Source organism: Stegostoma tigrinum, chromosome 14, assembly GCF_030684315.1.
Source record: "Stegostoma tigrinum isolate sSteTig4 chromosome 14, sSteTig4.hap1, whole genome shotgun sequence".
In the NCBI taxonomy this organism is placed as follows: Eukaryota; Metazoa; Chordata; class Chondrichthyes; order Orectolobiformes; family Stegostomatidae; genus Stegostoma; species Stegostoma tigrinum.
This window is the reverse complement of record NC_081367.1, coordinates 75,368,801-75,382,231: the sequence shown is the minus strand read 5'-3', so window position 1 is coordinate 75,382,231 and position 13,431 is coordinate 75,368,801. Positions and strand designations below refer to the sequence as shown.

At 40.8% G+C, this 13,431-nt stretch overlaps 1 protein-coding gene across 4 annotated transcripts in view; it reads right to left on the bottom strand.

The window, feature by feature from the left end:
* rasa2 (RAS p21 protein activator 2) overlaps positions 1-13,431 on the bottom strand; it is a 189,509-nt gene that overhangs the window by 52,626 nt on the left and 123,452 nt on the right. For all 4 annotated transcript variants that reach the window (XM_048541904.2, XM_048541905.2, XM_048541906.2 and 1 more), the window contains 4 exons: positions 13,246-13,329; positions 12,255-12,327; positions 12,039-12,115; positions 2,935-3,036 (listed from right to left, as the gene is read on the bottom strand). In XM_048541904.2, the coding sequence (XP_048397861.1) occupies positions 2,935-3,036; positions 12,039-12,115; positions 12,255-12,327; positions 13,246-13,329 (336 nt within the window). The remainder of the gene's footprint in view (positions 1-2,934; positions 3,037-12,038; positions 12,116-12,254; positions 12,328-13,245; positions 13,330-13,431) is intronic.

The following is a 13,431-nucleotide window of genomic DNA, read 5'->3' as shown; positions in this document are numbered from 1 at the left end:
CAATCCACTTTCTGCAGGGACCACTCACTTTGTGACTCCCTCATCAGCTCTATATTCCCCACCAACCCCTCCACCACACCCATGCCTCTCCCTGCAACTGCAGGCAGTGAAACACCTGTCCGTACACCACCTCTCTCACCTCGGTCCAAGACTCCAAACAATCCTTCCAGATTTGGTAGAAATTCACTTGCATCTCGTTCAACCTGATTAATGGTATCCGTTGCTCCTGATTGGGAGACCAAAAGCAGACTAGGGGACTGGTTCACAGAGCATCTGCACTCTGCATGCACCAACCAACCTGACTTTCTGGATGCCATTCATTTTAATTCCCCCTTCCACTTGCCTGACAACATGCTTCAGTCTCCTCCACTGTCAGGTCAAATGTAAACAGGAGGAACCACAATTGATATTTCATCTTAGATACTTACAGCCTAAGGGCCTAAATATTGATTTCACCAGCCTCAATACCACCCCCAACCCCACCTAATCCCATGTCCCGCCTCCCAGACCTGACCTAACCTGTCTATCTTCCTACTCACCTATCTGGTCCACCCACCCTCATTAATCACTATAACCCTTTCCCTGCATCCACCTATTACCATCCCACCTACCTTTCTCAGCTCCCACATTCTATTTCTGGGCTCCCCTCCCCTTCCCCAGTTCTGACAAAAGGGTTTCAACCCGAAATGTTGACTTTCTTGCTCCTCTGATGCTGTTTGACCGGTTTGTCCAGCTCCATGTTTACTGACTCTGGTTTCCAGCATCTGCAGTCCTTACTGTCTCCTTGTCCTTCCAATACTTTCCTCTGATCTGCTTTCTCTTGTACTCTAATTGTTGTTGTAACATTGTCATGTTGCATATGATGAGAAACAGTCATCCTAACCCAGTTTCTCATTTCAGTACAGGATGCAAGAGACACAGTCCAGTTACAATATGTAAATCAAGTATCAGTTCACAGTTTCTCTGTTGAGTTGTAATACACTGGATTATATTTACCAAAAACAGTAACCAACATCCTGTAGTTCTCAAGCAAAAAAAACCAATTATTTTCTTAGTTGATTCTCGTTTGTAAGCAATGGGGCAAATATATTAAATGGCTCCAACACAATACAAATCAATGCGGTGTGTCAGTATCAGTGGATGACAATGAGGCAAAAATAATTTATGCAAAATGCAAATATGACAAAAGTAGGATAAAAACAATTTTCTGAAATAAGAAATAATGGGAACTGCAGATGCTGGAGAATCCAAGGTAACAGTGTGGAGCTGGATGAACACAGCAGGCCAAGCAGCATCTCAGGAGCACAAAAGCTGACGTTTCGGGCCTAGACCCTTCAGAGAGGGGGATGGAATAAGTAGGAGAGGGGGGGGGGGGGGGGAGGCAGACCGAAGATGGAGAGAAAAGAAGATAGGTGGAGAGGAGAGTATAGGTGGGGAGGTAGGGAGGGGATAGGTCAGTCCAGGGAAGACAGACAGGTCAAGAAGGGAGGTAGGTAGGAAATGGAGGTGTGGCTTGAGGTGGGAGGAAGGGATGGGTGAGAGGAAGAACAGGTTTGGGAAGCAGAAACAGGCTGGGCTGGTTTTGGGATGCAGTCGGGGGAGGGGACAAGCTGGGCTGGTTTTGGGATGCAATGGAAGGGGAGATTTTGAAGCTTGTGAAGTCCACATTGATATCATTGGGCTGCAGGGTTCCCGAACGGAATTATGGGAGGGGGAGTTAAAATAGTTCGCGACTGGGAGGACTTTGCAGAACACCTCCACTCGGTTCGCAATAAACAACTGCACCTCCCAGTCGCGAACCATTTCCTACCTACTAACCTCATCTCGCCTCCTTGACCTGTCTGTCTTCCCTGGACTGACCTATCCCCTCCCTACCTCCCCACCTATACTCTCCTCTCCAGTCCGCCTCCCCCCCTCTCCCCATTCCCCTCTGAAAGACGATTTGTTTGGAATAAAAATATCACGTGTAAACAACTGTTTCAAATTTGCTCCACTGCAGAAGAAATAAAGCTAAATCCTATCTGAAACACATTACATGAAAGTGCCATCCATTGTTCTCTTTGCGATGCTACTAACTAAGGAGGACTAGTTAAAGACAATAAGTGGCATAGCCAAATATGTAGTCACTATATGGAGAAGGTCAGTGCAGACTCAAGTTCAGATCTAAAACACTAGTAAGGTCAGTTTTAACGTGATGAAGGGATGAAAATAAAAATGCTGGTTCTGAAGAGCCACATGTAATTAACTGTTTCTTGCTCTGCAGATGCTGCCAGACCTCAGTTTCTCCAGCATCCTGTTTGCAGCATTTATAAATATGTTTGTGTTCTACATTTGCAAACTGAAGTTTATAAATATTAATAGATGTTTGCTTACTGCTTTTAAGTGTGACCAGGGAGGAGTGGCAAAGAAAAAAATCAGCAATTTAAACAGTCTTCTGCAAACTAAGACTGAATTATTTGTAACAAGATTCATCTCATCAATTCTCCCTCATTCTAATGTTGAGTACATTCCCAGTATTTTTCATTTGCATCAAGAAATAAAGCATAGTGTTTGCTTTATATCATCAAATCACATCTCAGTACTCACTATCAACCAACTGATTTTTAGTCCTTTGATCAAAACACTTACTCAGGCTGCCAGTGTTGCTGAGAATTATGAAAAAAAATTAAGGGTGGCCTGGCCAACGCTGCCAAAATTCATGCAATTCTAATGCTGTTAATCAAATCAAAGGGATGCACTTTCGTGAGAATTTAAAGTCAAAACATAAGTTAATGCATGGAAGGTCTTGTATTTTGAAAACAAGGCCTGTCAAAACAAATTTATAAACATGTCATTACAAGAGATTTTTGTAGCAATAAGACATCCCTTTAAGTGCAACAAGAATGAAATCTCATCTACCTTAAGGAAATTAGGAATTCCTATACAAACTCTTACCATGCCCGATGGCAGTTGTCATTCTTTAAAATTTTCACAGGAACTCTAATCTCACCAAGGAAAATATCTTGCACTAGGTTTTCATTGTTCCACAGATCAACTCTGAAGAAAATAAAAATCAGTCAATCTTACAATGTTGAAAGACTTTCATCTTCTGGCTCACAAGTTTTTAATCTGTAAAGGCTGTTAGATTATAGATTGGATTAATGGTATGTAGCTAATAGAAAAAAATCATTATGACATACCACAATGGAAACACAAACCTAATTTTTCCAAGATTCACCATGAATTAAAGGGCTACACAATCAAAGGAAATTATAACTAAAAAGAATATTTTACAAATACATCTGTAATTAATTTAAGTATAAATAAAACTTAATGGGCAATTCAGTTTCTTGCAATTAACAGCAATTTTGCTACAATTTAGACTTCAGGGCCAATGATGTAAACTGTATCTTGCAAAAGAATGGTGCCAATACACCAATATCTGGTGTGGAAACACATTTAAGAAAATAGAATTTGGAGCTCAAACATTTAAAACACATTCTTATTATTTACACAATTAGTTATTTTAACAGTTCAGCTTGATGCATTTATACAAACATATTAATTTGAAGTTTAAGCACATGAAACTGAAATGTGCAATAGAACAGAGGAGTGAGATTTACAATGCTAAGAGCACCAAAACAGAGATGCTAGCCCCATCTTAAAGCTATACACCACTTTTGCCTTACATATTGGAAGTAACATGTTCCTGCCTGCTTCATTACCAGGTTTGGGTGGTTTTAAATAAACCCGAAAATTTTCAGGTTCAGAAAGATGGTTGTAAAGAAAATCTTGTTAGAAATCACAAGAGTCTCTACTTCAGTTCGCACTTGGCCAAAAAAGCTCTGGTGATATTTTTTTTATATCTCATAACCATCAGAATTGAACAAATTTATTAGATCTATTTATAAGGCAGATATTTTAGTTCAGTCCAATAACCAAGTCAGATGCTCACTATGATTTAAGGTGGCATTAAATCCATGGAAAAGCTACAAAATATGCGCTACATATAAACATGCAGAACAATGTCAAGTTGAGACTCAACACAGCACATTTCCTTCAACAAATAATGGGCATGACTGCCTTGACAGTTGTCAACAAATATGCTACCATGTATGCTACATTGTATGAAATAAATTAACATTCCATTCAGTGGAACTCAGAATTGTGACTCTTCATTCATTTTAAGCATTCAAATGAACAATTGCCTACTTATTGGATATTTTGGTTTTCATGTTCAATCAAGTAAATTTGTTACTGGATTTCACTAAACAAAACCATTAAATATTTAATTTCAGGAAGAAATGAAATTTAAAAATAAAACGGGTTTTTCAAAATAATCAACTTTGGCAAGGGCTACGACATAAATGGTGCTGTACCTATCATCTATCCTCAATCTGCAGATGGCCACACTATGAACAATCTTTGAACAGTGAATTCCATTTTCCACTGCCCTCACCTCCTGTTTCACAGAAATGTCAGTCGAGATTTTGATATTGTTGACCCATGCCATTTTGGATCTCTTTGTGCATGCTTCTGAGGTATTAGGCTTCTTTTTTCCCCTAAACACCACCCCATCCCTCACATCACATGCCCAAAGGGAGCAAACTTGGTTGTTATCACTGCAAACAAATTTCTCTTCACACAAGCTTCCTTAAGAACAAAATCAAACAAAGTTGCTGGAAAAGCTCAGTAGGTCTGGCAGCATCTGTGGAGACGAAAACAGAGTTAATGTTTTGGGTCCAGTGACATTTCTTCAGAACTGATGATGACTGGGAAAACATCGGTTTATATGCAGAAAATAAGGAGGTGAATGGGGTAAGGAGTAAACGTTAGGATAGAGCCCAAAGAGAGAGAAAGACAGTTGGACAGACAAAGGAGTAGCTAACAATCAAGCCGGGAGGGTGAGCAGTTGTTAATGGGGACTGTTAGTGACTAACACCAGGGGGTGTATAGTGTCAGGCTGTGTGGTAACAAGGCCTGGTGTGTGGGGTGGGGAGGCTGGGACATGGAGGAGCTTAGACCCTAAAATTATTGAACTCAATATTGAGTCCAGAGGGCTGTAGGGTCACCAAGCGGAAAATGAGGTGTTGTTCCTCCAGCTTGCGTTGGGTTTCACTGGAACACTGTAGCAAGCCGGAGACAAAGATATTGACCAGGGAGCAGGGTGGTGCATTGAAGTGGCAGGCAACAGGTAGTTCAGGGTCTTTTTTGCGACCAGAACGGAGATGGTCTGCGAAGCGGTCACCCAGACTACGCTTCGTTTCCCCAGTGTAGAGGAGACCACAGTGTGAGCAGGGAATGCAGTAGTCTAAATTCTTGGATGTGCAGGTAAAATCTTCCAGGCGAAGCAAGACATGTTTGGGCCCTTGGATAGTGGGGAAGGAGGAGGTAAATGCGCAAGTGTTGCACCTTCGCCAGTTACTGGGGAAGGTGCCGTAGGGCTGTGGGGAGGTGTTGGGGGCGAAGGAAGTATGGACCAAGATGTCTGGAAGGCACGGTCACTGTGGAAGGCAGATAGGGTTTTGTGTCTGAGCTTCCTCAAGAACCCACTCATTTGTCTGTTGGTTGTCAGAGTCATACAGCACAGAAACAGACCCTTAGGTCCAACCAGTCCATGCCAAACATAATACCAAACTAAACTAGGCCCATTTGCCTGCTTCTGGCCCATATCCCTCAATCTTTCCTATTCATATCCAACTGTCTTTTAAACATTATAATGATGCCCACGTCCACCACTTCCTTATGCCTTGAAGCATTCAAGTAGTGCCCAAACTCCTTCATTTCAGATACTCATATTCAAGAATAATCCCTCTACGTTATGGTCCACCTTTCATTGTCATACACTGTCACAGACCACATAAGGATTTCCAACATAAACACCTCTGTTGCAATCAAGATAGTGCAACTACTCTATACTCTTGTCAGTGACTTCATGACGCTATAAGCCGAAGCTAAGTTTCTTGGTAGACTCTGTGCCTTGCATGATGAGTGATCCAAGATCAACAGCGTTTGGAGGCACATATTTTCCTTGGTATATCAATGAGCCATATGGAGGCATAATAGACTTTCTTCAGCTGTGCTGAGCTTCATCCTAGGAGCATGGACATCTCCACGACTGATAAAGATAAATCTGGATTTTCATTCAGAGAATACAAAACATAATTCACAAGACCAAATTGTAAACAATGAGTATAATCCAAAATAGTTTGTGTTGAGTTTCATTGTCATGCTTTGAAATGCAGTGGATGCCAGTTATAATGCAATTCCATAAATCAGAAATTTACTTGAACGCTGGGCTTACAAAGCTTTAAGTGTCAAGCTTTATTTAAGTCTTCATTATACTAGAGAAATCGGAGAAAGTAAGAAGTTTTACATGCAAGGTCTGACAAAATATCATCTCACTTGTTTGGATTCCAATATCATAGTTATAACAGACTTGCCACAGAAACAAATTACGTCAGTGAACAAATGAAGACTATTATTCATCTACATATTGATTTGGATCATTTACATTAACATTCAAAAATATTAGCAGGTATATCACAAGATTCTGACATGCTGAAAAATTGCAGAACATAAAATTCCCTCTATCCCCCTTACTACCAACTTCCAAACGCCTCAGGCAAACTAATCTTAAATATTATTTGCAGCATACAGAATAGGGCACACCAATGTGATAATTATTAAACTGAATTAACCCGGGGTTGAGGGCTCAAAACGTAACTGGGCAAAACTGCATTCAACAAGTTGGGTAAATCTACCACCAGAGAGAGAGCATAAAAGCTGATAGATGCTCACTAAGTGTTCTTCAGGTAAAGGAAATGCCACCCCTACTGGTACTGGTATATACAAGACTCAGCATTAAAATAACTAAGTCTCTTTGCGCCATGTAGGAATATTTAGCAAAGAAAAATTTTAATAACATTTAATTTTCAGTGGTTCTGCATAAAGGATGGTTTGACTAGAAGAATGGACATCTAATATTATCGGGATAGAAACTGTGGAACAATGCAGACTGTTGGTTGTTATCAGGGAGGTTAGAGGAAGAATTATTGTATGTTATCTGTCATACTGTTCAGGTGTTCTCTGGATTAACTCCTGGTTAAGTGTGACAGTTGGGCCTTACTTGTATTACCTTGAATACGCTGCACTTAACCAACTGCAAGCAGTCCCAAGTTACAAATGGGTTCCATTCCTGAGTACGGTCTAAGTCAATTTGCATACAAATTGGAACATAATTCTGTACTAACATAAAATAGCTGTTCCGAAGTATGAGAAAATGTTCACGTCAACCCTTTAAAATTATAATGGAATATTATTCATAAATATGAGCACTCAAGTCAGGCATAAATCAGGGACTGCCTGTGTCCTCAAAGTTATATGCTAACCAGGTATTCACCTTGTCACTGTTTTGATATGTCATTGGCATAAAATATTTGCTGCACGATAGTAAACTCTGGAAATAACTCATTGTAGGAGGTACTGTCATAAAATGATTCATGAATTCCTGTATAAAGAAGAACACCACACCAAACCATTCCAGGGCGGGCGGGCGGGCGGGGGGGGGGGGGGGGGGGGGGGGGGGGGGGGGGAAGAGAGAAAAAAAGCCAAGATTTACAAAATTATGGTTATTTGGCCAGCTCTGCTTAAAATTAAAACTCAGCCAAATTATGTAATATGAATTCCAAGGATCAAATACCACTCACCAAAAAAATTTTTAAAAATCAAACTTCTTGCATGCAGTTAAAAACACAGCACCCAAAATTATTGAAAAATACACCACAGTAACATAACATGCAAGATATTTATCACTGAGTCAATCATCTTACCTCACTGACAGGGGACCCCAATCGACAGCAGAAAAAGGGCAGTAGAAAGAAGAGGAATATTGATAACTTTCCCTAACAAACTAATTTCAAAATATATTTATCCTTCTTAATTGCCTGGATTTCTCCCAAAAATTAGAGTATAACACAGTACTGGTGAAACATTAGTTGATTTTTATAGAATCCCTACAGTGTGGAAACACGCCAGGCAGCCCACCAAGTCCACCAACCCTCCAAAGTGTATCCCAGCTAGGCCCACCTACTACCCAACACCCCCAAACCCAACCCTATTGCTGCATTTGCTATGGCTACTCCACCTAGCCTGCACATCCCTGGACACTATGAGCAATTTAGCATTGCCAATCCAACAATTCACTGCAGGTGGATCGAACCTTCTGCTGAAGAATTATTTTGAAGCATTTTACTTGCAGCAATAACTTTAACTATCATCAAATGATCATTAGGGTCCTTCTATTGAGTCAAAGGTCTTGGTAAAAATTTATTCACTCGGGATTGTTCCAATATAATAAAGAATTTTGGATGCTGTAAATCTGAAACAAAAACAGAAATTGATGGTGAAACTCAGCTTGTCTGGTAGCATCTGAGAAAGCAGAGAAAACATTTCAAGTCCAGTGAACAGGCAACAAGTTCGAATGAAGTGGAGTTTTGCCACAACTTCTGTTTGTTTCAGGTTTTCACCACATCCTGGTTAAAAGATTGTGTCAGATCCTGCTGCAACAGAGCAAGCAACATCTGTCACTTAGAAAATCTGTCCTTGCCCCTTTTCGGTTCAAAAATCTTTTAACTGTTCATGCTGAAAGTAGGAAATGAAAATAGTGCAGTGACAAAAACAGGGCATCTTGGATCTACTGACAAGGATGTCAAATGGAATATGGCCTTAACCAATGAGACTTACAGACAGGAAACTAAACAGCGAGAAGATGATGAATTGAAGAGGTGAATTCAATTTCAGATCAGGCACAGGAAGACAATCTGAAGATGGACAGTAACATCGAACATAGAAGAGTACAGCAAAATACAGGCCCTTTGTCCCATGATGTTGTGCTGAACTTTTACTCTAATCCTAAGGTCTATCTAACCTCCACCTCTACTTATACTATCATCCATATGCCTATCTAATAGCTGCTTAGATGACCCTAATGAGGCCGACTCCACTACCTTCTCCGGTAAATATATTCCACGCCCCGACCACTCTCTGAAAAAACAACCTACCTCTGACACCTCCCCTATATCTACCTCCACTCACTTTAAAACTATGCTCACTCATAATAGCTACCTCCACCCCAGGAAAAGTTTCTGTTGTCCACGCTATCTATACCTCTGATCATTACGTACACCTCTATCAAGTCACCTCTCATCCTTTGTCATTCTAAAGAGAAATGCCGTAGCACTCTCAACCTTTCCTCGTAAGACCTTCCCTCCATTCCAAGCAACATCCTGTTAAATCTCCTCTGCACCTTTTCCAACACCTCACATCTTCCCTGTAATGAGGCGACCAGAACTGGTCACAATACTCCATTATAGCTGTATAGCCGGAGGATAACTTCACGGCTCTTGAACTCAATCCCTCTATTAATGAAAGCTATCACACCATACGCCTTCTCAGCAACTCCATCCACCTGGGTAGCAGCTCTCAGGGAACTGTGAACATGAACCCCAAGATTCCTCTGCTCCTCCACATTGCAAAAATCTTTCTGTTAAACCTGTATTCTGCTTTCAAGTTTGTCCTTCCAAAATAAATAACCTCACACTTCTCAGGGCTAAACTCCATCTGCCGCTTCTCAGCCCAGCTCTGCATCCTATCAATGTTCCTTTGTAACCGAGAACAGCCGTCTGCACTGTCCACAACAGAACCCACCTTCGTATCGTCCATGAACTTGCTAATCCACCCTTTCACTCCTTCATCTAAATCATTTACAAAAATCACAAATAGAAGGGGACCAGGGCAGACCTTTGTGGTACACCACTCGTAACTGAGCACCATGTTGAATATTTTCCATCCACTACCACCCTTTGTCTAAGGGTCAGCCAATTCTGAATCGAATCTGCCACATTTCCCCCTACCCTATGCCTCCTTACCTTCTGTATGAGCCTACCATGGGGAACCTTATCAAACACCTTACTTAAATCCATGTATTCCATATCCACTGCTCCACCTTCATCCACGTGTTTGGTCACCTCTTCAAAGAGGTCAATCAGGTTTGTGAGGCATGATCTACCCCTCACAAATCCTCATCCCTCACAAATGGCCATCAGAATCAAACTGTGCCTTTCCAAGTGATCTTGAATCCTAACTCTCAGAACCCTTTCCAATAATTTGCCCAACACTGACATAAGACTAACTGACCTGAAACTTCTGGGGTTATCCCTATTTCCTTTTTTGAACAAGGGAATGACGTTTGCCTCTCTCCAATCTTCCAGCACTATACCCATGGACAGTGAGGACGAAAACATCATTACCAAAGGCCCTGCGATCTCTTCCCTCGCTTCCCATAGAATCCTTGGATAAATCTCATCAGGCCTGGAGGACTTACCTATCTTCAACTTCATCAGAATTCTTAGCATATCTTCCTTACTAACATTGAACTCCTCTAGCCTACCAGCCTGTTTCACACTGTCCTCCACTACAACTAGGTCCCTCTCAGTTGTCAATACTGAAGGAAAGTGTTCATTAAGGACCTCTCCTATCTCTTCAGGCTCTGTGCACAAATTCCCTTTGCAATCCTCGATCGTCCCTACCCTTTCTCTGGTCATTCTCTTATTCCTCATGTACGTGTAAAAAGCCTTGGAATTTTCCTTGATCCTATCTGCAAAGGTTTTCTCATGCCCCCTTCTAGCTCCCCCAAGCCCTTTCTTCAGCTCCTTTCTGGATAACTTGTAACCCTCTAGAGCATTTCCCGTTCCTTGTTTCCTAAACCTTATATAAGCATCTGTCTTCCTCTTAATCAGTCGTTCGACCTCTCTCGAGAACCATGGCTCCCTCACTCAACCGCATCTTTCCTGCCTGCTAGGGACAAACGAGCCAACAGTATTCATTCCTTAAATAATCTCCACATTTCAATAGTGCTCTTCCCCTGGCAGTATCTGTTCCCATTTTATGTTACCCAGTTCTTGCCGAACACAATTATACTTATCCTTCCCCCAATTATAAACCTTACCATGCTGTATGTACCTATCCTTTTCCATGACTATTGTAAAAGTTACAGAGTTATGATCGCTACCACCAAAATATTCTCCTACCAACAGGCCCAACACTTGGCCCGGTTCATTGCCAAGCACCAAATCCAAAGTGGCATCTTCTCGTGTTGGTCTATCTACATGCTGTGTCAGGAATCCTTCCCAAATGCACTGGACAAAAATCTGCTCCATCTAAACTATTACAACGAAAATGTTTCCAATCAATAGTTGGTAAGTTGAAGACACCAATTACTACAACCCTGTGACTTCTGTACCTTTCCAGTATCTGCCTCCCAATCCGCTCCTCCACTTCTCTGCAACTATTAGGGCACTGTAAAAAACCCCCAAAGTGCCTGCTCCTTTCTTGTTCCTCACCTCAACCCACACTGACTCTGTCGACAAATCATTCTCGAACTGCCTTTCAGTAGCTGCTATACGCGCCCTGACTAGCAATGCCACTCCCCCAGCTCTTTTTCCACTCTCCCTATTTCTTTTAAAGTATCTAAATCCCGGAACTTCCAACATCCGTTCCTGCCCGAGTTATCCAAGCTTCCATAATGGTCACAACATCGTAGTTTCAAGTACCAAGTAAGGTAGGCTCGTGAGAAAATGAGACAAAGCAACAAAATAACTTCTTTGAAAAGGTTTGGCATATTTTAAAATCTCCTAAAAAAATTCACAAACTGAAGAAATGGGATTCTACACTTTCATTGTCAGAATGACTAACTACTAACTTCCATCATATCCTTCACAGCAATACGGTGTCATAAAGTTTTTCACAATGGTTTTCACAACGTAACTTGGGTGACAAAAAATATTTGTATTTAACTCTGTAGTTGTTCCTTATTTGAACTTGTTGTATATGCTGCACAGAATTAATGGTGGCAAACACAGGCATCATTGTTATTTTGGCAGCAAGTTATAATCTGAAATGGACCACATAATTCCAAATTCCAATTTGAACCATTTGGATTACATTTTTCAGCAGCTTTCTGGTAGCTCTCATTTGTATATATTCAGTTCTTCATTTACCTGATTTCCAGTTTTTCAATATTTTCCTCTTCAACTTGAAAATGAGATTTCCTAGTGTAACTGCTATTCCTTGTTACCTAGAATGATTCAATGAACCACATTAGAAATTAATCCAAGTCTATTATAGTGCTCTCAATTCAGATGTTACATACATTCATAGCTGTTAATTCCATCAATAAAGGAAGAATAATGTATGCTGCCTCCTCTTTCACTTACTTCAAAATAGAACGTTTCATCAAACTGTGGGTTGCTGGTTTTCTTCTTTACTTTGGTCCTTTTTTGATCCAGCCTAACAAAACGAGTACAGAGACATTTTTACACTAAAGTCTTAATAAGGAATATGCTCTAAAATTAAACTCCAGTGTTGGTACTTCCAGATTTCATGAAGTATCCTGATTAGACCCAAGGTTGACGCTCATGGGCCCTGTAATGGAAGGCATGAAAGCATGGAACCAGGTTGCCAGGAAAACAGCAGAGAAGCACACTGATCGCTTCCTAATCCATTCCTAGGTCCAAGGGCCAGATGGAGTCCGTTTGGTTACCCCTTCAAAAAGGTTCCAGCATACTGCCAGCCAATTGTGCGTTTAAAGGATTCAGAAAAAGTGCTAATGGGTGTTGTTTGCAATTTCTTCTGTGGATCAAAGATCAGTGTAGGAGAAACACTGGAGTATTGGCAACAGTGCTGGGGAAGGAGGAGACGTTCTAATGGGACAGGCTCCACTTGAATCATGCTGGGGCCAGAGTCCTGGTGAATTGCATAACTAGAGCTGTGGAAAAAGCTTCAAACTAAAAAGTTGGGGGAAGGAGCTATAAATGAGCCAGAAATGCCCACATCCTTTAACAAATAATAACAAAATGAAAACTTATTCAATATTTGAGCTGATTACTATAGTTCTCTTAATTTGAAATACATGAGGCTTTCAATTCACAACTGTAAAAAATTACTTCAAAGTAAATGTTCTCTCTTTCCCACATCACACACCTGATGAAAATAAAAATTCAATACAGGAAGAAAAATAATCCAGATCTTATCGCATCACAGGGAACCACACCTGCATCAAAAACTTCTTTTGGGCAGCAAATGGGCAACTTTTCCTTTGAAGCTCTTTTCCCAGTTCAGGGAAATGCAATTGCATCACTCGATGTGTAGACACAACATAATTTCTCATTGCAACTTTAGAATATAATTTTAGAAACAACACTGTACCTAGAAGGGCCAACCAGAGAAACAGAGGCATAGGGATCACCACTTTGTCCACTTACAAGAGGAAGTCCTTGGCATTCAATTACCCTGAGTGGGGAAAAAAAAGAGCAAAAAGCTTATGATATATTAACTTAGTCTTATTGTTAAATCTTTTCAGAAATAAACAAACATTCTTCAGGCATTTTTCCA